Source organism: Sesamum indicum, linkage group LG11 (genome assembly GCF_026168435.1).
Source record: "Sesamum indicum cultivar Baizhima isolate 11 linkage group LG11, ASM2616843v1, whole genome shotgun sequence".
In the NCBI taxonomy this organism is placed as follows: Eukaryota; Viridiplantae; Streptophyta; class Magnoliopsida; order Lamiales; family Pedaliaceae; genus Sesamum; species Sesamum indicum.
In genome coordinates, this window is record NC_142667.1 from 10329919 (window position 1) to 10356404 (window position 26486).

The following is a 26486-nucleotide window of genomic DNA, read 5'->3' on the forward strand; positions in this document are numbered from 1 at the left end:
ATAATTAATTGTCGGTCGCTATCTATTAATTTATTGTCGTACAAATTTTTAAATACCTATATTTTTAAAAAAATTGGTCATAATAGTAATTTTAATTTATTTTAATAATCTCATAATTATATATATATATATATATATTGTTTCTCTCAACCCACTTCTCTATGTTTCCCTCTCACATTCTTCATGTTTTTTTTTTACTCACAAGCTTTTATCTTTTTAATAAATCCACAATTACAGTTTATCTTTTTTTGGTCTTGCACCGTACTTTATATTTAGTTCTTCTCACAAACTTCTTTCTTTCTGCTCATCTTATACTACGTTTATATTTTTTCATAATCCCAAACTATGATTCTTTTCTATATACTTACAGGGACTGTCCGACAACTACTAGTGATATTAAAAATAGAACGCACTGCCTCCATCTTAAATTTGAATACAACTTTGAAGGTGCAACGACAATAATGTCCTTGACTATGTTAAGCCACCGTTCAGATTTAAGTTAACAAACCAATGACTTATATTTAATTTGATCTAAACATATAGTCCAAATTGAATTTTATTTTTCTATGCAAATATATTTATTTTACAAAAAATACTAATTAAATATTTATAAATAAAAATAATATTTTTGAAATTATCAAATGGTCCAATTTCTATATAATCAATTATCCAGATTTATATATAATGAACGGTCCAGATTTAGAGAGATTATTTTATATATAAAGTATATATGATATTAAATATTATATATAAAAAAATAGAGAAAAATTCATAAGTTTAAACTTGTTCATAAAGCTCGAACCATAAATTTGCTGTCTATGCAATTCCAAGAAGAAGTTTAAATTTATTTGGTGGGCCCATATAGTAGTTGAGTTTGAGGGATGATTTGAATTTAACAATGCCCTCAGCATAGGCTTTCATAGCTCCACTCCAAAGCTTTATTAAATTTCTCTGTACCTGAAAATGACTGATTAGAAGATTTGCTATGTATGTGTCTTATTTTATGTGAGTATTTATTTTATTTTATATGAATTTTTATAATGTATTTATTATTTTTAATTATATTTAAATTGATGTATTTCTTAATTTAGGAACAGGTTTATATAATTATGTACACAATTACTACTTAAAAGAAAAAGGAAAAGCTCTTCTATGATTCCAGCTAATTTGGCCTTCCTCCAACAACTACAACAAAAACCCCTCACAAAATTGAAGTTATAACAGAAATTTAATGATAAAATAACATAGCAAATTGTAGCAGATGAGGTCTAGTTTAGTTGGCGAAATTGAGGCCTCATGATCTTAGAGGTTACGGTTTCGAACCCTGTCTTATGACGTGGAATGTTGTGTATACTGAATAGTTTGCGTGTTGTTTCTAATGTAATATAGTAGGTATAGGTCATTAGGAATGATTTTGTAATCAATTTATTTCAATTAATAATAGTTACTAATTCAGAAAATTTGTTGGTAACTGGAAACGTTAGGTATGTTTGTTTTTAGTTTGTTGCTACCTGACTTGGCACAAAATCGGAATACGTAAATTAAACTTAGACACTAAATCAAACCTTCTGAGTTGATGGAGAATTCCATGTACGAAAATGAAGTTGCTAAAACAACATCACTAATGATGCGATCAGACAACGACTAATAAACCAATAGCAACTTTTATGAAGTTGACATAACACCAACTAAATTAATTGGAGAAATGTAAAGATAAATGATTGGTAATGTAGTGTCAAAATTGATGTGGGTGAACTCAATTGGCTTGCTTATGTTATGCCTCTGACTTCACCCTGCTTTTCTTTTTTATTTGAATTACCTTTTCATTTTATTTTAAAGAACTAATAATTGCAGCAATCTGGTAAAAAATTGTTTATTAAACAAAAAATTGCTGGACATATTCACAACGCAAATCTGGTAAGAAAGTTGAGTCAATTACATTCTTTTGGAGCCTTATGTACATACATCTCCCTTCCTGCCCACTATTCAATAAAATTTGGGAGCAAGGAGAATGAGAATGCAGGTTATTTTCTGATTTTTTGTGTGTTTAAGGACATTGTAATGCTCTTCAGGACTGCCAGAAAACGTTGGGCTCACTGCTGTATAATGTCTTATCCTGAATCTCAAGATTAGCGACATGGCAATCGATCAGCCGTGCTTGGAGAATTTTACAGAAGATAAGTCCACAAGGCAGCATCCACCAACCATTTTCATCCCTGCACCAATTGTCCGAAACCCCATCAAGTTTCACGCTACAGAAGGTTGACATGGCTATTGACGAAAAACGTAAAATGTTCTTACATGCTAAAGTTCCAGGATTGGAAGGTTGCATGTTTTTCGCTTGATGAAGAATGGGTCTTGAAATGAACAAGTCCACATATGAAGGCGACAACCTGCTCAGCGTAATCAGGAAAACAAATAAATGCTAAAATTTCATAATTCAAGAGTGACTTTGAGGCCCCATAGCCCCATTAAAATCACACGAGACAGTTAAAACTGAGGAAGAATCTGAAAATGGATGGCAAAGCACAGAAAGAGAACCCATTTTGTCATAACATGAAGGCTTAACTTTTCAACAGATATAATACATTATTTTACTTTTATTTTTTATTTTTGGGTGTTTTGGTTGAGATCAATTACACATCCACTTCAGGCTCCTCCCCGCTCACTCACTAACAGTTAATCTTCACCTCAAGGTCACATTATACCATCAGTACCAGAATTGTTACTCCTAATTGACCAGTCTATACATACACCGAGAAGCATTGCTTAACTTTCGTCTAAATGTATTAGAAAGCTGTCATATCTATTCCTTATCATTTATTAACTTAAATAGGCGAGAAGCAGGCAATTCTGCAAAAAAGAAAAGCCGCACAAAACTTATATTTTGGACATAAAGAAGAATTACCATATACCAGTCATATAAGAAGGCACCAAAAGACTAGTTCCATTTCATTGGTCTATTCCATATACATAATTTCATAAAAAATATGAAGTAGAGGATGCAAGACAATTGTTCTTATGAGTAAGTCATACAAGATATTTACTCATAGCAATAAAAAGTTCTGCTTCCCACTGTCAGTTTGCCATTGGCCTCACTAAATAATGGAAATATAATCCGAGTTTCACAAGATATGTACCTTATTGAATGTTTGGGAGTGCCTTATTCTCCCTGTACAAGCAGTACAACTCACTGGCACTTGGTATGCTACACAACTATGCCCAATGTAAAAGGAACAATGGTACTGAGAGAAGAAAGAGTTCTCTTTCCTTTCATTTCCACCAACTTTTTATTTTATTTTTCGTGAACTCTGAGGCACACATGTAAACCCCTCCTCCTGGACTAAAATTGCTTTAAATGCAAGTTGTTCTTTCCTTTCATATTCTATTAAAAAAGCTGAGAGGAAAAGTAATCCAAGTGTTGAGATTTAGGGAGATTCTACCTGACAAACTTAGGCAGACTTGATAAGTGCTCCAGTGGCTTGTTATAATTTGTACACTTCCTACAAGTGGTGGCTAACCAGGTACAAATAACTTAATGTAGTATCTATGAGGGTCAACTAAAGCAAAAACAAGAAAAGAAACATTGCAGAATTCTTGGTTAATTGCAACTTAAGAGCTCATTTTTGTTATGATAGTATATAAGAACCTAAAATTTTGGGTATTTCTCCTAAATGCTTTCGTAAAAGAAATTAACTTAGAAGTTTATGAGTAAAAACCTTTATATACAGGAGAAAACAAAGAGCATCCAGAATTTCTACTTACAACATTAATCACTGAGATTATGTTCCACAAAGCATATACACGTGCAAGTCCAGCTGATCGCCTAGGTCCATGACTAAATAATGCATTGATCCCAGCTGGAAATGGGAGAAGTATGCCAAGAGGAGGAATAAACAAAACCAAGAAGACATCCAGCAACGATATGGAATAAAGCTGAAGCATAAGAAGCAAAACTAAGCTAAAATCTCCCAGGAGAAGTATTGAGATGATTAAACCAACAAGATCCTGCAATACCCAAAACGGCAAGAGAGAAGGAAAAGAATCTCAGTGTCAACGTATGCGTACTTTGATTAACAACAAATTACATTCAGTGCAGTAGACTACAATCAAATTTACCTGATGGCAAACTGGCTTTATGTTACGAATTATGTAGTAGATAGGATAACAAAATGTTAATCTGTCGTCAAGTTTTTGTAGGTTCTTAGCATGTAAAACTTCTCCAGGTATCCTCTTCTGCATCATTCCATGTTCACTGACTCTAACAAGATCTAAAGCTTTTTTCCAGCGACTAGCAGGCAAACTGCACGTTACACCCAGAAAAGACGCAGAATAGAGAGAGAGAGAGAGAGAGAGAGAGAGAGAGAGAGAGAAAGTGGGGCAAAGTCATCAATTAGCAGTATCTGATGATCTTTAAGGAACACAAGAAAGTAACTTTACCGTGGCTGCTTCTGATGTAATAAGGACCTGTCTGGTGCTTGACCGGATGAGCGGGAACTTTCATCCTCTATGGCACACACCACAAGTCCAAATTGGCAATATCCACTAGCTGAAGGTTGAAAGCGCGTCAAATCAACACGTACACCATGAGCACGTAATATTCTGTTTGCATGTGTCTCAAGCCAGCGGATAACTGGATTAAAAGTTGTTCGTAGATGTCCACGACGGGCTAAACGTAGTTGCGCATTAAGACCAGCCACTAGTCGATACCAAATGGTTGGGGGGATGGACTGCAATTGGAAATAAAGGAACACTAGATGGGACCTCCATGGAGCAGTACAAGCTGATATAGATTACAAGTTAAACTTATAACAAGTAGTATCTTAATGAGTCGACAGCCAAACCTGACTCATTAGGCTGGTTAGAATGTTATCACTGTGAAGAGAGAAGGGAACCATGTAAGATCCATCTCCTCCAAACACTAAAGACATTGGAAATCTTTGATGAAGCCGAGGAGGAAGGTCATCCCTCTTCTCATCGCCGCCCAGGAAGAAATCCACATAAGCTAGCATTAAATCAGAAGTTGCAGCAACCTGTGGTATGAACAGAATCATTGGAGTAATTGGGATAAAATGTAAACCAATATTCCAAGTAGAAGCTGTGGAGTCATGTACAAGCAATCTTTTTCTAGTGAATTCCAAGGATGAAATATTGTACGAAAGCCCGAATCACCAGAACATTACATGGCACTAAAATCAACTTGATAATACAATCTAGGAAAATTGGGCTTGGTAACACAAGACGCTGCAGTCTATTGCTTATACAGCAAGTTACTTGATTCATAAAACGAAGCTTTATGTTTCCTGAAGGCCATCATGTATCATTTAGGCATGCAAAGGAAACATGTGCAAGTAAATACCAACACATTAGTGGTTTTTGCATTCATGTATGTTCTTTGGCAAACTTTATACCGGCAGGTAGTGCAGTTAAATTTATTTTTTATTCTGGGATTTACTAAACTGAATGACAAGATGAGATTATGTTGTCTTTGAAGTACTATTAATCACGGGCAAACTAATTATTTCCATGCTTCAATTGAGCTAATCAAATCAATTCTTGCACCTCAAGAAATTAATTCTGTTACTTGTCCATGTTTGCCAATTAGATGTAAGTTGACCTCTCTCCTAGTGGTATGCATAGAGGAGCTCCCAAAGAACCAAGAGAGGAACAATCTTACAAGAAAACTAGAAAGAGATTGTGGAAGGTATTCTCACAATTTCACAACTTACTAGAGAGAGATTAAAGAAGGTCTCAATCAAGTTTTCTCATTTCTTTACTTTCAAGTAGACAGAGATTGAGAAAGGACTCAACTACATTCTAAATAAGCAAGAATGCCTAGTTATATTTCCCAGGTCCAATCCATGGCCAAACTTATACCACACCATACCTTCAGCCCTTCGTAGAGAGCTCGTGAACGGCAAGAGCGCAAGCAAGCATGATCATATTCTGAACGGACGTATTCACGTAGGTGCTGTACTTTTTCCTTCCGACGCCACTGCAGCCAAGACCATGCAACTGGATAGGCAATAACACAGAGGATGCCATATACAGATCCTTCCCACCACTCGTAAGAAGCTAATGCATTTATCTCATCAACAAATATGTTGAATGCATCCTCATATCTATCACCAAAACAAGGTAACAAGGTGCATCAATATGTGTCTAATCTCCATACTGAGGAGGTCAATCATGACATCTTAGGCTCCAGTGAATTAATCGATATACCAATAATTGTCATCCACTCTTGTTGACAAGTATTCGAATTCTTTATGAAAAATGGAAATTCATCATAGTTAACAAATGAATGTTAAATATCGAATTAATAATAGAGATCATACACTATATCTTTCACTTCTTTTGGAGGGGAATGAGGGAGATGCCAAGGCTCACTGAAAGTATTAGCCCCCAGAAAGTACATGCGATGGACGTGGGTTTCCGATTCTTCAGTTCTGTTAGTTTCCAAAACCTAAACCAAAAAGGAATGGTCTCGTAAAGAAAATAAGCCAATTTTTGTATATTGACATTGACAAAAGAAGCAGCATAAATCGAGAACCTCATTTAGCGACTCTAGAAAAGGAAATGAGCGATCAATTGTGGAGGCACGCTGGTTTGGCACTAGACCTGGCAATTCATCTCCACCAGCAAATTTCATCCTGGCAACACTAAGAACAAGTGCCAAAAGGATGAGGAAACTTAATAGTATGAAACCAAATAACCATGGCCCTCCAAAAGTGTATATCAGTTCTTCAAGGGCAGTATAACAATGAGGCATATGATATCTGTCAGATATACACTTGTATGGACATGGTGCTTCCGTGACGCCTCCTGTAAAGTAAACGATCATTAAGGGTAAGAAAGATTCCACAAAAGAGTAAATAAGTGCAATTGTATGTGACGCGATCTTGGGAGGATTCCAAAGACATTGATAACATTACAGATAATTAAGAAATCAGTTATTCTTCAAATTTTATGGTAGGTGTATGACTAGATAGAAAGTGGGTTCTAGAAAGCTGGCAAACTAAAACAAAACTTCTAAGTACCTCGAACAGCAACATATATAGCGCGACGGGGAAGCTCATTAGCCAGGCAATCACGACAAAGGGCTCTATTAGACCCCGTCATATTCTTATATGTCCCAAGTGGGCATTCCTGCATTTTACACATGCATTAGAAGATGATGACATTTTTAGATCATATCAGAATGAATCACCCCTGTCGGGAACACGAAGAGGTCATGAAAATATAGAAGAATGACCGACCATAAAACAGAATTAAGATGCAACGATTTACATAAAATTACATACTGCACCAATCATGTAATCATTTATGCAAGTCACTTCAGAAGAGTAAGCTTAATTCTGATTATTTTGGTCTCTTCACAGAAAATTCTAATTTTATTCTGCAACTTGCATAAATAATTAGTGTCTCCTAATTGCTAATTTCAAGAGTAAGTTTAGGTAAAAATAGTTGTGAAGTGAATAAACTCTTAACTTACCTAGATTTCTACTTCACCTGAAAATGAAGACTAGTGGTATGCCTATGAACTCCTAAAAGGACATAAGATAACATTTGAGCACATAATACATACATATATATCAAAACTGCAAGTAAAAGTTGGTTTATGAACCATATAGCAGGAATACCTGTGACCCCTAATTGATAAGAAGTATTTGACTATAAAGTCCCATCAAACAAGAAAATGAACACACTGAAGCATATACAGCAGTTACCTCACAAAATATTCCATAGAGACCCTTTGGACAGGCTTTTCCGCTCAGAGTACCATTCTCACCTTGTCGCCCAAGATCTCTACCAATCCCTCCTCTGCAATTCCATCATCAGAAGCAGAGTGTGAGAAGTTAAAGAGCATGAAAAAATGTACTGAACATGGGAATTTATTCGGCACAATGCTAAAAAGGTAACTCAAAAGTCCTCAACTGTTTTGCAAATGATATTATCTAGAATACTGTATGTCTGTTGTACACAGCCAAGAACTACCACGGGATTGTCTCCCAAGTGTCGGTTTATATCATTTTCCTTCCACTTCTATGATATTCTAAGTTTGTGTCCTTCTTTCTTGGGTGAAACCATCTCTGTAGGTTCAAGTAAGATCTATGCTTTTTCCTTAGGCACCCTGCTACTATTTTGGCACGACCGCGTGAACTGTTTTCAGGTTGATAAATTAGGAAATTATGCGTGGGTTATATCCATTTCATTTTTGGTCCTAGGGCCGCACCCTGATTCCGTGACTGGTATTTTTCCCTGCTTCAGATATGCTTTTATTTTCTATTCCAAATTTAATGCCTTTTGTCCTTTGGGACCTGCTCATTTCAGTCAACCTAGTTGTTAACATTTCAGAGAACGTTCGTAAATGTAGGTCGTGAGGCTGTGTCTTATTACATCTCTATCTCTAATTTTACTATTATAAAAGCAAGAAAAAGAATATCTTTACATTTTGTATGTCCATATAATAATTTCATTCTAAATTGTATTCCTGTCAGTTAATATTATTATTTTAAATGTTAATTTCATATTATTTGTAATACTTCGAAGTATTGAAATTAAATTTATTTTGTGATAAAATTTTAATATTTCATAGAATTGTATAAGGTTTCCTATAGAATGACTAAATTCCTAATAACTAATTTGGATGCATGCATATGCATTTATTTAAAAAAATATAAATATACTTAATAACATAACTATAAAAAAATTACATTTTGCTAGGGATATTATCTAGCATAAAATCATAATTTCATCATATTGAAAGAATTCATCACAAGCATCTCACACATAAGCCTTCACATTATGCGCAATTTGAGATAATGTGACAAAATTTGATTTCTTCACATATATATTTGTGAAAAAAACAATTTCCTTTCAAATAAATGGTGTAAGTGATGATTATATCCTGGTATAAAATATTTTCCTTTCTCATAATAAAGTTTTTCCTCGCCAAAATGAAAATATGCTATTAAATGTGACCAAAATTGTAACAAAACATGACCATAATTTTCTCACATAGAATTATCCAAAATTAATTTTTAAAAAAAAATTCAAAAGTTGAATGTAACTCAAAAGTTTTTTTAAAAATATATAATTTTTAAATTTTAGATATGACTTGAAATATTCATATTACTTTAAATGAAAATACTTAAATAAGTGAAAATATATATAGTTCGCTTTTCAAAACTTTTTCCCCCTCTCATGGATCATGTAAAAAAAATAACATATGACACTTAATTCAAAAAACTATGAAAACTTACTTCAATGAGAGCTTGAATCGAAATGTTTAAACTTACTTGGTGGAAAACTAATGCATTTGTTTCCTATTCTCCTTGTTTTCTTAGGTTCTGTTCTATGCATTACTTAAGGCACTCACATAATAAGTATGTAATAATATTATATTTATAGTAAATACCAAAATAATAAAGCAAATTGTTAACAACAAAACGAGTATAAAATAAAATGTGAGAATTAACACAACACAATTTCCAAAAATTTGACAAGATTTAAACTTATATTGTTGATAATCACTCATATTTGGATTTTGTGTATAAGTGAAGATGCTGAACATTGTTATGAATTTGAAAATTTACTTCAACATTAAATTGAAAATAACAAGTTTAACAAGTTTTATGATGCGAATTGCCAAAAATAGATAATTGATTCATGATATAAACAAATATAATTGTGCTGCATGGATATTAACTTTTTAAGTATTAGATGTATAAAGTATAAATATAATGTATAAGTTCTATTATATTTTGATTTAATAAGACGTATTATTTGATCAAAGATGTACTAATAGATAAAATTTAATTATTCATGAACTTAAAATTAATCATGAAAGAATTATAATAGTGGACATCTAGCTAGCTAGGTTAGATAAGAGAATTTAAAAATTAAATATTATCTTCATAAATTCAAAAAACATCATAATATGACTACACGCATATTATTCTCCTCAGACCATTAAAAACTCATAACCTTAATTGACTTATTACTAATTTATTGCAGATTAAATAAATATTTTTATGATCAGATTACCTTTATACATCTTCATAAGTTAATGCATGTGAGGAAGTATATCTTTACCGTCGTAAGGGTAACTTAATGAGATAAAATTTGTTTGACAGTAATAAGTCAATCGACGCTACATATCAAATTTCAATTTTTTTATTAATATCAATAAATTCAGTGAATTTGACTAATAGAGGGACCATATTTGTTAGACGGAAGCAAACTTCATGGTACTAGATATAATTTTTCAAGCCACAAGGGCTTTACGTATAATTACACCAAACGTTAGGGGAGTGGAGTGTAATTATCCCAAATATTAATATTCTTTTGTAGCAATTAGAAAGATATATAACCTAAACAAACGTAAAATTTATTAGTGGAAAACTTAGCTACTAAAGAAAAATTGACAAGCAAGGTCAACAAATTATTCTAAGAAGGATATATGTCAAACAAATTTAAATAAATATAGTACTTCTACATATGTATATGTAATATATCCATGTACATAAATATATGAAGTAATGCTGGAAAAATCCAAAGTACAACCCTTGATATTGAAAAATTAAAATAAGTATAAATGTGTTGAGTACATAAATTTTAGACCTTAACTATGATTATAGTTCTACTGAATATATGTGAATTATGTATCAGAAGAATAAAAGTATTCCTATAGAATATATATGAAAAATATATTAATCTAAGAAACTAAAAGTGTTTGCAATACCAGTGAAATTTTATTGCAATTAATTCATATTTTCTGTCAAAATAATTAAAATACTTTTGAAATGTATTTAACACTAATAGTGTCATTAATTCATAGTTTTGGTCAAAGTAATAAAAATAAATTCAAATTGTGTTTAACATTAATAATGATGAACTTAAAAAATTTTAAAAATTATTTGCAGCACGTGCAACGTGCGTTCATATTACTAATAATATGTGTGCGTATAACGTATTATCCAAATATCATCCAGTCATTATCATAATATAAAAATAACATAGAAAATAAAGATACTTGAAGAAAATAGACATGGGATCTAAGGTATAAACTGTCTCCATAAAATAAAACCAAACATGACCTTCTTCATTTTCACCCATTCCCAACCAAGAGCACAAATCGAACATGCTTACAGTCCAAAATTCATTTCCTAATACCCATTTTGCCCAAAATTCTCCCAAAAAAACCAAAGAGACCCTGAGTCTCAAAGTCATCAAGTCATCATGAGTGGGACTATATCTTTTAACACTATAATAGAACAGGTAACTGAGTTTTTTAAATTGATGGTTGCTTGTTACTTGAAAATCTTTGGAGGTCCATTTACCCATTTCTAGGCGCTCCTATACCACTTAGGACCTGTGATAATGCTTCAATGCATTATATCATATTCTTAGCTGCGAAAGCTCCTTATAGATGACCTTTTAAGTTGCAACACATTCTAGGACTTAAACTTCGACACAAGAAATATACTTGTATTACCAAATGCTAAGTGGTCTATAGGCAAACAAACCTGACACTGATAGTTCCTTTAACAATGGCCATTGGCATGTATTCATCTCCAACAGGAATGTCTGACCAATGGAAGTGAATCCTTCCACCACCTCCACCACCGCAGTTAGGGCTTCCATGTCCTCCAGAGGTCGAGATGGTAGCAGTATCAGAGAGGATAAAATTATGGATAAACAGAAGAATAGTTCCTCCAGATCCACCCCCTGGACCTACATCTGAAACAACCCCACCATCCTTCCCTCCAACATATTTTCCATAACTTTCTCCATCAGCTTTAATATCACCATGTGCAACTAATTTCAACAAAGAGTGCTCTAGTGAACCCATCACTGTTTGAGGAAACAATTCAAAATACATTAGTAAGCAAGCTAGCAGAAACTGCGGATTAAAATCTTTCCGGAGGTTAATGAATGAGGAACAAGAAAAGAAATGGTGACTGTCAAGTTTTATTCATAAAATGAATGACCTCCAACTCAAACATTAAAGTCATAATCTTCCCAATCTTTAGACAATAAGGAGCATCCCTGAACTTCTAACGACAGACATGCAATTCCATGTGATCAGGCTGCCGAGTAACAATCAGCAGTATGTTGTAAATAAGTGTTTTTATGCTAATTGAATGATGCATGTCAACAGATGAAAACATGCATGACTGAAGAAGAGAGTAAAAAATAAGTTATTGGAAACACAAGTACAAAATCATGATCCACCAAAACAAAATGGAGAATAATGCTACATAAAAAGAATTAAGGGTTTTGGCAAAAACTGTAAAAGTCAACTGCTACCTGTAATAAGGCAAGACAAGACTCATAAAAATGGTAGTTCAAAAATAAATTCTTGCAAATGAACCTCAAGTTGCCCTTCATGATCAAGCAAACTGAGAAGACTGCTACTTTGTTGTAAAGAATCAAGAGTTTTGGCCAAAATTTTCCAAAGCATATAACAGGTATCTTACCTTTCGTAATGGAACAAGAGTGAAGCCATGAATTCTAACTTGTATCAAATACATTCAGACAGTTGTGAATTCACATGAATAATTGAAAAGAGACAATGGAAAGACACACAACATTTACTCCCTTCTCATCCTAAAACATTACAAAAAAGAGCACTCAATAAACTGGCACATGCTAAACGCATTGTTTTGAGGGCTTACCAATAACACCACCACCAGCAGTTGCACCAGACAGACTCTCGTTCCCACTTCCACTGCCAAGTTCACAAGGCAACTCAGCATCCCCATATGCAATACCACCACTGATATAAGTTCCCCCATAATACGCATCCCCTCCTCTACCACCATGTCCAGCACCACTACTGAGACCATTAGGCAGACGTGCCCCATGACCCAACCCACCTGTGCAGCCTGTATCCTTCCAAGTTAAAATTTCAGATCTTGGACAGTGCTTATAATGATTTGCAAAATTGGAAGCACCAAGATGGTGAGGAAATTATGAAATAAATTTGGCAGGAAAACAAACTAAATAGATTTTAGAAAGTTTGATACAAATGCAAATGAACTGGAAGTCATAGCATTCATTCACCACTTCGAGGAACAACCTCATTTGTTGTCAAGGGATAAATAGAAGCATCTAGTAGATGAAAATAACGTACCCAGTCCTGATGCACTTATTACACCAGAAGACTCCACAACCACAGTTCTGACCAAATGAAAATGGACAACAGAACCTTCTATGGAGCCTTCAACAATAATGTCCTCAACTCGACATATCTGCAAAACAAAAGTAGCTTAACCCAACAATAAAGGGGCAAATGTGACACAGGAGTAAAGAACACACACTACTATGACCAATATTAAGAACTTCTAACCAAAGAAACTCCTCAGAGTGTTGAATCTGAGTATTGGAACACCTGGAGAGTGAAGGACAATGATGCATTCACATTGCAGTCCTCTGGTGGATGAAGCAGTTCAACAGGGCAATACTTCTGCTTGCAATAGAGTCTTGGAGCCCTACATCGTCAAATCCATTATAATTAAGTGTATGAGTACAAGTTGATCAAGCGTACAGTATTTAAGCACTTACATGGCATTATCACTCGCATTTTCTAAGGGACCTCGCAAAACTGATCCAGGACCAACCTTCATGAGAAAAGCAGTAATAAACATGAGTTGGTAAAGGTTGTAACCACACTCTATTGAAGACGGTGGATTACCAACAGTTATTCAAAAGCATCTATAATCATCTTAAGTATGACAAAAACTCAATTCATTAATTTGATTTCACAATTAGAAAATAATTAATTTCTGCTAATAAGGGACTTCACAAAGAATGTTCGAGTTCATTATGAAAGCCATCCCATCTAAAGGCTCGGTTATAAGAGAGAAGGGGCATTTAATATGTAATGGCTCAACTGCAGGTCAAAGTATTTTGCCTAGGTCAGGCGCTTGATGTTTTCACAAATGGGCGGCAGAGAGACTTGAACTCCACGTCCTCCTCTCTCCACACTCCAATAATACAAAAGCCTGAGCTTGTGAGCGAGGACAAAAGTCCACTTTCAACCTCTTTGACAATACAAATAAGATGACGAGACATGGTAGGATAAACTAGTTCCATATTTGGTTTGAACCAAGATCTTTTGGGTAATCTACACCCTTTTATCAAACAACAGCAGAGAATATGCTTGACGATGCCTTGCACTAATATGTGATGCAATTAAAATCCGAGTGGGGTTCAGTGGAATGATGCTCAACTCTTTCGTAAAGTGGCCTTATGTATTCAGAATAGTGTATAAAAGTACTTTTCAGTTCCAGGAAAACACGAGATCTGAGGAAGTTGTTTGTACTCTCATAGCATAAGTTTTTTCATCAAAGACCATTTTTATGTAACAAAAAGAATAACATTTTCTTCAGAATCAAACAGTTAGAATTGATGTTTACAGATGTGTATTTAATAGCTGGACCAAGAATTGAATCAGATCAAACAAGAGAACCAACCCCCAAAAGAAAACATGTTCAGGTTAAAACAGCAAGCAATATTCTTTAATGAACAACATGAGTTTAAGAGTTCTGTCCACATTTTTGCATAATCACCACCATTGTCAGATGTTTAAAGTGAGTGGCTTTTGAGTAAAATTTAATGTAAATGCTCTAGCCTATCCTCAAAAATGCTACATAAGAGTAGTAGAAACACCGTGGAAACTATTATATAGATATTGACCAGGCAGATTTTCAGTTTCTTATATGATGTTTGGCTGACAGGGATTGTGGGAAAAACTGTTGATGGAAATATCAAATGAAGCCCAATCGTCTGGCATCTCAGAGGGAAAGCATGTGTTAAAAGAAGTGAGGAGCTTTACACTGATGGCATAAAATAAAGACAAAACCAAATGCTGAGCTTCAATAATATCGCCTGGCCCTGACAAGTTCAATGACCCTTGTCCATGAAGCCCCAAATTGGCAGTTGAATGTATCATTGATGATCCCTGGGAGACATTAGTATCAAATAATAAGTCATAGCAAAAATGACCAATCTTATGAAATAAAGACAGTTGATATAGAACAATTACCTTAAGAACTACTAAATTGCTGGCTTCAAGCAAAGAAGTAGCGACAATTGCATCACTATCACCAGCTATAAGCATTTTGGAATTCAACATCAGGTGGATTTTGACAGACATTCGCAACGCCCCATAGACCTAAAAGTAATTCCATGATGATCATGCCACTAAACTGAAAAAGAAGTGACATTAACAAGTATAATAAGTCCATCTCATCAGCAGCGGGCAACACTAAAAGCTTAACTAGAAGTTCATCTGTTGTTCTATAAAGGACTTGATAAGAAGCTCCTGTACAAAATAACTCGGACTGCACCTTCCCTGCTTTGGTAAGATGAGACAAAAGACAGAGTGCATGCTGGTTCCTAGACCCAGGCATCAATGGCCCAAGAAGATCACACAATTTTTAAGTAAAAATAATTGTTTGAATGCTATTCTACATAGAATTGATGTACTAGTGCCATAGTTGTAAGGACCCCAAAATTTTACTAGATACACAAGCCTATCATTTTATTTTGTTTTACTTTCTCTAACCTCTGTAAAGCGCTCACAGTAGCAACAGCAGGCAGGTATTGGAGTCTAGGCCTATGATATCGAAGCGTTATTGTCATATGCCAGTAACTAGACTGGTCATTACTGTTCAGTCTTTTACAGAACAATGTGAGTAATGGTAGTTTGAAAGAAGGCGTTCCTGAGGACATGAGCAAATTTTCAGACTCATGCAGACCCTTCACTGGTATCAGGCCCCTTTTTAGGCAGTAAAAAATCCTGTCATCCACAAAATGGCAATCGTAGTATCACAATATGAATCTTCCCTTCATATGATCCACCCAGGGAGTAGATTTGCTCAATTTTCATTTATGCACAATATCTCATGAATCGAATTTGACAATCGTACCTATTTGGAATGAATTCTCAAGCATTTTCATTCCAAATACTCGATCTGCCCCATGCCCTAGAAGCACTCTTATTGCTTTATCTCCTGCATGTCCTAAGAGAGCATAACGTAAAGGAAGAAGCCTAGAATGGTTGGCAAAAGTATCCTTACATTTTATCTCATTACAGTCTCATTAGTACTTTAAATGCCTTCCTCCTCAAGGTCTAGATCATGGATCTAGCAAGATCCTTAGAATTGTCATCAAATGTATGATGAGCTCTTTCTCACAGATATACAATCTCCCAGGTCCATGTCATGTGAAACACTAAAGGTCCAAGTGGGAAAAGTTCGCCTTATTCTCATGAAAAAGATCCTGAAATTCAGCAGAAGCGTGTCCAAGATAACCCGTGACCATGACCCACGGGTTATCAGAAATCCGATTGACATCCAATTTACAGAATCGCAGTGAGTCTAACCCATGACCCATGGGTTATGAGATGTGTGGTGGTAGGAGAGCCCCCAACTTAGCTGCTGATTTAAAATGTTATGTGGAGCCACCTTATTTCCTTGTAATTATTTGAGAAGTTTGGTGGGAATAGTATTAAGAAGGAAAGAAAAAGAGTTTGATGGTATGAGGATTCTTTTCCTCATACGGAAGGAGAAACAACTTTTTGCTAGAGGCAATTCTGAAAATCATGCTCAAGCGCAAAGAGAAGACGACGAGACAAGTGGAGAAATTGATCTGGCGCTAGAGCGACAGCCGTTCAAGCCCGACTTTCTATTCCATGAGTTTTTCTGAATTTTCTTCCCTGTGTTCAACTTAGTTAAAATGAACTTACTTTTTGCTAAGGCTTTTGGGAAGACAATGTTTTAATTATTTTACCAGATTAATCTACAGCTTTGTTTTCGAATTTCCACGAGTTATTGTGCTTATTATTATAATTTGAGAGTTTATGATGTGAATTGAATAATATGTAGACATATATAGACACGATTCATCTAGTTGCATAGGTTTTTAATAGATATGCATTATTATAAGGAGGAATCCACTAATTCCTAGATAGTATTAGGTTGGTATAGCCCCGAAAAGTATATTGGATTAACTTGGGAAGAACCTCAATATCTGAAAACACTTGTTTGTTAGATTAATTGCTTGTTAGATTAATCTGTTAGTTCTGCATTCATTAGATCAATTAGGTGGATTCATAGCCTTAGCATCTCATTCACTCTTGAAATCTTCTCCAACGCATTTGTTCGCTTATTCTTTTCACTTGCTAGTAATATATAGACATTTTGCCAATCAGTAATACCCATGCACCCACCTAAGGAATTGCATCAAACCTGGAGACCAGAGTATGAGTATCTTAAGCGTGACCTTAGAGTTACATCCACCTATCCTTTCTTTGCACATAAATGAAGGTGCCTAGTTCTCTCAGCTAGGCTTAGTACTTGAGTTTCCTTGTCACATGTTGGTAACTTTTAAGAACGCAAATTAAGAGTGTGTTACATACACCCATCATCCAATAACAGAAGTCAGAACATTAAAGGGGGCACAGTATCTTCTATAAAAGATCTCATGGCTTAAGCATTCAAACACCAAACAGAAATAAAGAAAACTAGAGTACCCAATTTGACTTGACTTCAAAACAGTTTGGCTGGGATTTGATTATAGGCATGGGTGTAACTGGATGGCATGTGAATTATCTGAATTAGAACTTCAGACACTCAACAGAAAGGTGTCTTCATACAAAACTCCAAAACTAGTCCATAGTATTGTAAATATACTTGAAGTAATGCACCAATAAATTTTGTAATTGAAAATTGATAAATATGAGTACATAGTGGTAGCTCGTAATAACTGACATGCAATATCTACCAAGCAGAGGTGTTTCCTATAAGTTGTTCCCTTTCCTGTCAGATAAAGCTTACTAATCTTTTTAGCAAATAAAGATAATAAAAAGATATACTGATACTTTTATGAGGTGGTGAAAATTCTCTTCCATTTACAAGGATCCAACATGAGGATGGTATTGTGCCACTGTCATGTCAATGAGGAGGTATTAATCTGATTTCTTGAGCAACTTAAGCCCAGAACTAAATTGGCATACATGAGAAGGAAGTTGAGAGGTGAGGCAATCAAAAACAGTATGTTAAGCTATAACTCCAACTCCCTTCCCTCCACCAGAAATAGAAAACAACATATAAGAGAAGAAAAACAAAAAGTAGTACCAAGCATGCAAAGAGAAGAGAATAAGATCAAGATATATAACCTCCCTGCTCCCCAATAACTAAAATATATGAACAAGGCAAACAAAAATGATAGGAACTTGCCTTTACTATCGAGTCACTCATTAGAAGTTCTTCAGCCATCAGTTCAAACTCCGACAAAGCATAATGTACGAGCCCAAAGCTCAGAACTGCTCCACACGATAAACTAAGTTGTCCTCTAACCTATCATTAAGGTACATATAAGAGTTAAACATGAACATATGTCTGGATGATCAGATATGGAATACTTCTATACAAGATCAGAAACTAAGAATACATAATATTAGTTATGCAAGTCAACACAAGACATAATCAGCTGTATCCAAGATAAATAATGAAAGACAAAAAGAATTAGAAGTAACCTTGCAGACCATCAGATGGCTACCACAAATTGCAAAAGAATTGTCCAGATGCAGTTGAAATGTTTAGGCTGTGACTTTCAAGATTTTTAGACACTAACATAAATTCTAAAAAATGAAAGCACACACAGTTGTGAATATAGATTGAGAGGATCAAAAATTAACAAGAAGAAACAGAATTAGGAGAAACTGCAAAGCAGCAAGAAAGACAATAAACCTTAGAGCTCAAAGAGAATCACATTGTAATGACGTTTTAAATTCCTTTAATACAAGAATCCAATGGAAAAAGCATCAATTTTTTTCAGATTCCTTGCAACCAAACTCTGCTTCTATCTTATACCTGGCTTAATATATCAAGACAGGACTTCTGAAATTATTATAACAGTTAAACAGCTTTAAAATGTATTTCAAACAATGTTGTGAAGTGCAAAGTTGACAAGGCTAGTGTCTCCAATACGCATTGAGGCACAAGTGATCCAGAAAGATACATTGACTGCAAGACAAAATTTTGTCTCAAGGATTGAGGTGATAACTCAGATACAAAAGATAGTATTTGCACATCACATTGTGATTACCCAATTACATGCTAACAGTGAATTGAGATGTTGCATTATGTTTATGACTAAGGTAATTCATGTATTCAAAATATTTATTTTATCTCTGTAAGTACAACAGGAACTGAATTAGCTCCTCTGATAGAACATAGCTGAAAAATTTTAGTGCATCATAGAATTCACATCCCAAAAGTGCATCTCTTGGTATCCTTCTGAATAATTCATAACTATCATGTTTTCTTATATTTAGTGAACAAATTTCTGAAGTCATTTTGTCTCTGGCTCTCAAAGTAAAGAAAACAAAACTCAAAGCACTGGTGCCTGAAACTTAGCTCTCGTACTAACACCTTTGCTTTTCAGAAAGACAGTTACTGCCACATATATCAATTAAGAAAACATACAAACATGAAAACCAGGAATTACTTAGAAAAAATATGTTGGGGACTGAGATTGTTTACTTAATGACCTGAACACGACTCCATAATAAAGGAACAATAGCTTTAGCACGATTCTGAATGTAAACATTTGTCCAGAGTGGCTGATTCGGAAATTGTAAAAGAAGTGTATCAGTATCCGTTGACAAATTTTGATTGTTGATGATAAGTCTTCGAGGAACAGCATCAAATAATGTTCCAGCAGCACCTGCATTCATGGGACAGCCAAAGCTGCTTCCTCCTGTCACAATTTGGACAAAAGTTTAGCCATAGGGTTACTGGCACATAGAACCACTAAATACTGGAAGGAAGCAAAATTATAACAAAATAATGATATATTCGAGTTCCTAAAGACACTTAAAGCACCTCAGAATGCATGCCAAGCAAAAACCCATACCCAAGTAAATCATAGATTATGAAGGCAAATGCCTGACATATGTGCCTGAAAGAAAGGGGAAGATAAATATACAGCAGTAGGAAAATTGTTCTTTTACAAAAAATCTCCAGTGGAAAGACAAGGTAAAGGTGTATCATATGGGAGCATCTTAGGTGCAAAGGCAACAGAGATGCCTAATTGTGTAATCTCTAAAAGGTGCTGTCCTTCAACCCAACAACAAGATGAGGTGGCTAAAAAAAAAAACTTGCACCCTCTTGATATTTTCCAGACCCTTTTATTATAGTCGTCTGTGCCTTCTTGATTCTGGTCTGAAGCTCTCTCCACAGTTGCTTACCACATTATCAAATTACCCTCTCCTGCTTTAAACCATATCTCTCCATTCACTCCGTTATTTGGTCATGCACCACATTATTTCAATCTTAGTACCTTTGGTTGTATATTATGTTCATCTTCCCGCACATCAATGCACAAAACTAATGTTGCAATCAGTTAAATGTGCTTTTATAGGATATTCTTTAAACCAGAAAGGTTTTCTTTGCTACGATATGATCCAGATCTACGTCGTATTCGAATATCTAGAAATGTGATCTTTCTAGAAAATCAAAATTCTATTCCTCCACTTACCAAGATCATATTTTTCTCTGTTCTATATTACCCTTGCTTACCAACTCTCCTGCATATTCTTCATCTCCAAAACCTCTCTTGGTATATCAGCGACACAACTCGACCATTAAAAATCAGCCTACCACGACAAAAAGCCCCTCAAGTTGATTTCCTCACTGTTGATCATGTTTCAGCAACTGTACTTGCCACCTGCATACTAGGTACCTAGATTTATAGGCCCCCAACCAAGTATGGGTTTCCAACTCCTGTATCCTCATAGCCACTCTATCCTCTATTTCCATTCCCTCATCTTATAAACAGGCAATGGAGCATGAGCGTTGGAGGCGAGCTATTTAACCAAACTTCTTACACCTGAAGACAACCAGACCTGGGATGTTGCAACACTTTCCCCATCTGTGAAACCTCTTGGCAGTAAGTTTGTTTTTTTATATCAAGCTTAGCTCCAATGGATCTATATGAGTTCCACAAGACTCAGTTGGTGGTGTTGGGAACAGACAAGAGAATGGCCTCAAGTACGATGAGACCATCGCACCAGTAACCAAGATGACCACTGCGCACACCACATTAGTCCTTGCTGCATCTCAGTCATGGCCTTTGCTTCAAATGGATGTCAAAAACACATTCTTGCACAGTGATCTCAAGGAAGAAGTTTACATCCTTTTTATGGTTTGATGCAAGCACTGAGAGTATGGTTTGAAAAGTTTTGTTCACCCCTCATTAGCCTTTCATTTACTTTACAGCAAATATAGTTTATCTCTTTTCTACAATAGACATCTAAAGTCATAGTTATTCTCCTTGGTTATGTGGATAATATCATTGCTGGTTCCCAGACAGAGACCATTATTCAGATTCAGAAGTTGTTACATTCAGCACACCTACTTCTTGGGGTTATAGACGCATCATAGATCTCAAGGTATCTTCTTGAATCAGCACAAGTATATTAAGATCTGGTCCAATTAGCTGGACTCACTGGTAAAAATTGCTGATACCCCAATGGAAATTAATGTGAAACATCAACGAGATGAAGGCTAGCTTCTCAAAGATCCTACTTTATATAGGAAGCTAGTTGATAGTCTTATCTATCTAATTATTACCGTACAGGATAACTCTTATTTCGTCCATACCATTAGCAAATTCATGCAATCTCCTTGGCATCTTCATGTGTCAGCAGCTTGATGCATCACTTGGTAAATTCTTGGCACACCAAACAATGGCCTATTCTACCCTACTGGTTCTTCGCTTCAGCTACAAGCCTATAGTATGCTGATTGGGCTGGCTACCTGGACACTAGGAAATTTACTATTAGATGGTGTATGTTTCTTGGTGGTGCTCACATCTCATGGAAATACAAAAAGCAAAACTATGTATGTACGTCGTCTACTGAGGCGGAATAACGTGCCATGTCCGCCGCATGTTCCGAGGTCCTTTGGCTATGTGGTATCCTTATGGACTTGGTTTTTCACAAGCTCAATCAACTCCAAGACATGCTGAAAACATTAGTGTCATCCCAATTACTGCCAAACCTGTTATAAAGAAGCCAATGACAACCAGTTTATCACCCTCCCACATATTCCCACCAATCTACAAATTGCAGATATCTTAACTAAATCCATGACAAGCCAGTGCCAAAATATCCTTATTGTCAAATTGATGCTTGTAGATTTACCAGCATCAAATTGAAGGTGGATGTCAATAGAATCAGCTGGTCACTTAAGACAACATATTGCATGCCTAGTACAGCTCCATTTATAGCTAGATCTCTAGCAAATTTCACGCCTTGAACAGCTCCATTTGCAGCAGATTTCAAGCCTAACTCTTTATCTATATTTCATGTATATTGTATTCTGTAGGATATGCTAGTGGTAGCTATCTTTAGTTCTATAGGCTAATAATAAGCGTGTATTCCTGATATATAATGAGATTTCCTACTTGTAGAACATACTTTTCTGCTCAAAATATTCGAAAATTTTTCCAAAGAATTGATCCCTAACTTCCTTTGCTGATCGTTTTCCCAAAGATATTTTGTATGATTGGCAGATTTACTTAAAAGTATCCGCCACTTAGGAAACCAGCTTAAATTCCAATCTCCTTCTAATGGTGATCTGAGATCCACTTTAAGCACGATAGTTACACAGCATAAATATTTTTCTTTTCTATACTAATGCTCAAGTTATGAGTAAAAATTACTAGTGTTAAACTTCATTTTGTAACAGGTCTCACCATGTACCAGGAATATGGGATCATCATGCCTGCTAAAAACATTGACAGAAACTCTTCCACCACCTCCCCCAGCAAATCCATTACCTCCAGAAGCACATATTTTGCCACTTCCTGTCCTGCACGTCACAGAAGAAGTCAGTCACAATATGATTGTGGCCATGAAACAAGATGGAAAAGAAACGACAAGATAACCTGAAAAGCTCACTAATAAACTACCATATGATTAGTCTAAAAAGCAGAACTCCCACATAAAACAAGTAAGAGATAAACTTGGATGTTCAATACAGCAAGGTCATGCTCTATTATTAAGTTCTATTTGCCAGCATTTGGTAATTCCTTAGAATATCCTGGTTGAATGGCCGGCAATGAATTTTCCGTAAAATAGACTCCATACAAGAACTGAGAAATTAAGTGAAATTTTTAAATGGGATGATTAGAAAAGCTTTCCCTGAGTCTTGGTCTAATTAAAGGTAGACCGCCTCAAGTTTCCAGAATTACATCGACCTCACCTAACATCTAGGGAAAGAGTTAGAGCCAGCTAGAAAACTTAATGGAAGTCCACTCTACCATCAGCATTACTATACTGTGAGATTGGAAAGCTCTAATCCCCCTTTATTTGTCCAAATTTTCAAAGATATCCCATGATATTTATCTAAGTATACACTAAATCCCCACACATAGGTAAATTTGACAGTAAATTTCCTTGAAGTTTTAGTATTTAATGTTTTGAAATGATATTCTTCAGCAAAAGTAAGCAAATTTCAATGTTTTAATTAAATAATCTCATTCACTTTTATTTACTGCTAATTGCTAACTGCTAAGGATAATGTTTTACTTGAATTTTACCACGTTGAGCATGATTCGACTCGCATGCCATACCTTTGAATTTTATCTACACAACGGCCTCATGTATGCCATTCAATTGTGAAGCATTCTGACACTTGAAGAAATGTACTCCAAGACTTAATTTGTTAGATTGAAGAAAGGAGATGAAAGGTTTTTCAGTCCATACATTAATGGAATTTTCATTTTTTAGTAAGGAATATTTGTTAGTATGAGTTAGCCTGAGTAAATATTTATGCTGGTTTGAGCCTACGTTCAATAAACCCGATGATATTTTGACCTCGAAAGAGTTAAGCTCCGAACATGAGGCCCAAAATGATATGAAAGGCATTACCAAGATTAGTTTTAATTGAAAATGACACTTTTGTGTGGTATTCAAAAAGCGACCAACGGTAGCTCTATTATACCCAAAAACACATATGTTGCAGCTACTCATCCTCTTCTTTCTGTCACTTTTAAGAGAAAAAAAGGGGCTTTGTGCTAACTCCTGGCTTTCTTGTTATACTCCGCTTGTTGCACTCTTATCTAATATATTCAACTATCCTGCTTGTACAACCTATTATTCTTTGGTTTTGTAAGATTATTCCTTACCTTCCTCTGAGCTCCTAGACAACATATCTTAATCATTGCTTAAGAACTGATCAAGAGAAGGATCCATTAACAGGTATTGATGCAGATTCATAGGTTGACTTGGCTATCCATAAGTGAAGTTGATCGTGAATTTGGTCCAGAGTTATTAAAGGGGGTTTGCATATGTAAGAAGATCCAAGGATAATGCTTTATTGGTAACACATAAGTAATTACATTGGCCAAGAACTCAGTCTTCTGCTAATGGAGCAAGTCAAGGATACAAACTTCTAACTGGAGTCCAGAATAGGATTGAGGTAGCAAAAAGTCAAGCTTGGAATCACTGACATTGTTACCGAGCTTCTCCACAGAAGTTGTGAATGCTCTCAGTCCAATAAATTTAATACAGGAATAGAATACATCTAAATCAATATACATAGATTGATTTTCAGGTAGATGCATGCTTGACTTCTCATTGAAGGAACTCAATTTATTGTTTTGATTACAAGCAAAGAGAATGAAGTTCTTCAGATGAACACAGATTTTGTCATACACAAAAGAGTGTTTAGCTTTATGGATCTCTTGAAAATTCATAAACGGCTATCTTCAAGATGCGAATTGAGCACTTATAGATCTAGTAGAATGCATCTATTCTCATTACTAAGAAATATACAAACTTCCTGCATTCTGCTTGACCCCGCATCCAGCAGCACTCATATCAGACTTAAGTATTTTGTGATCTAAGTAACATAATGTTCGGATAAACTCAATGCATAAGTCCACGGATGACTCAAACTGATCAGAGACTTGAAGTATTTAAGTTATGTTGTGCTAGCACATATTCATCAGTTCAACAACTAAAAAACAGTTGAAACCACAAAGACAAGAAAATTTCTTCAACATATGAGTTAACTTTACACAATGATAGGAAGTTCAGAAGTAACCAATGCATAAGTTCACACATAAGACAAAGTGACCAGATACTTAAAGTATTTACTTTATGCAATGGTAGGAGATATGATCAAGTCAACAACTTAAAAACATTAAAACCATAAAGACAAGACAATTCTACGACATATAAGTTCACTTTTCAGATACCAGGAGAGAAATAAGGGTGAACTTGGTACATTACATTTTCTGTGAGATGATGTAAATGCTGCCGCCAGAGCCCCCTCCACCCTTGATTCCGCCATCCCCTCCATCAGCCAAAAGCTGTCCACGCACGTCTGCAATATGCTTCACCTCCAACCAAATCCTTCCGCCCCCTATCCCTCCAAAATCCTCCTCTTTATTAGTAGTCCCACCTTTACTGCCATAACTCCAAGGCTTATCCAAAGACTCCCAAGAATATGCATCGCCGCCCCAAACGTCTTCTGGCAGCTTCTTATTATCCATGACACAGCTAGCACCCCTTCCACCATGTCCCGCACCGCCACCCTGAGCATCGTCAGGCGTTCCTGTCTGTGGGTCGGGCAGCACACCAGCTCTCGCTGTCACATTGATCACAGAACCCCCAAACAAGCTCGCATTCCCAGATACTATATAAACCGACCCGGCAACAATTTGAGCAAACGAGTTCAATCTCAATTCACCCGTTATATTAATCTCAATCGAACAACCCAATTTGGGGCAGGTCAAAGCGACCCCCTGGAGAACAAAAAGATTGCCCCTGCCTTCAATATAAACGTCATCTGTGAAATTCAAGCTGTAACCGAGCTCACATGTGGTGTTGAGTGAACCAATGCCCTTCAAATCCACGCATGAGACGGACGGGGGGTGCGGTGGCGGAGACGGCGGAGGGGGAGACGGCGGCGAGTAATCGCCCCTGAAAAGTTTGGTTGCATAATCGTACTCTATGATGGAAAAATCATTCTTGGACGCAAAAGCTAGTGAATCTAGGCCCGACAAGAAAAGGAAACAAGAAAAATAAAGAAAAAAGGAAAATGGGGTGGCCATGAAAGCTCATCAGAGAATTGAAAATTCAGAGCATCTGGGAAAATGTGAATTGTTCGTCCAGGTATGGTATATGTATGTGTATGCGTGTACTCGATGCGTGTGAGTTTGCATGAACGTGTAGGTGGAGAGCCAGTAGAGGCGAGAGGGGAACAGGTGGAGAGAATGCGAGGAGTTCGGGAATTACCTCCGATTTTCATTTTCATCCAACAATGTCCACGTCTATTCCCCTTTAATGTGCATTACGCACCCTCAAAATATGTCTATTTACCACATCACACCGTAAACTATAAAAATAGCACTTTTCACCCTATAAAACTCCTAGAAATTGGCAATTACACCCTTTA

At 35.7% G+C, this 26486-nt stretch overlaps 1 protein-coding gene across 1 annotated transcript; it reads right to left on the reverse strand.

Annotated features, from left to right (window-relative positions):
• Positions 1-1859: 1859 nt before the first annotated feature.
• LOC105173575 (uncharacterized) lies at positions 1860-26332 on the reverse strand. Its single transcript, XM_088875362.1, has 22 exons — positions 25319-26332; positions 22777-22892; positions 19568-19776; positions 18252-18371; positions 15056-15184; positions 14846-14971; positions 13573-13628; positions 13400-13499; positions 13142-13259; positions 12684-12893; positions 11532-11859; positions 7731-7824; positions 7041-7149; positions 6554-6825; positions 6339-6466; positions 5888-6122; positions 4845-5033; positions 4441-4730; positions 4120-4303; positions 3766-4008; positions 2302-2393; positions 1860-2216 (listed from the first exon to the last, which is right to left on the reverse strand). The coding sequence occupies exons 1-22, from the start codon at positions 26140-26142 to the stop codon at positions 2069-2071; spliced, it is 4320 nt and encodes a 1439-aa protein (XP_088731488.1). The 5' UTR covers positions 26143-26332; the 3' UTR covers positions 1860-2068.
• Positions 26333-26486: the final 154 nt, after the last annotated feature.

Excerpts from the sequence above, each read along its gene's own strand:
- LOC105173575 (XM_088875362.1), bottom strand. The coding sequence starts at position 26,142 with ATGGCCACCCCATTTTCCTTTTTTCTTTATTTTTCTTGTTTCCTTTTC. Across the intron at positions 13,260-13,399 it reads CATTGTCCTTCACTCTCCAG|ATATGTCGAGTTGAGGACAT; the intron begins GTGTTCCAATAC and ends TTTGTTTTGCAG. Across the intron at positions 7,825-11,531 it reads AAAGGAACTATCAGTGTCAG|AGGAGGGATTGGTAGAGATC; the intron begins GTTTGTTTGCCT and ends ATGGAATTGCAG.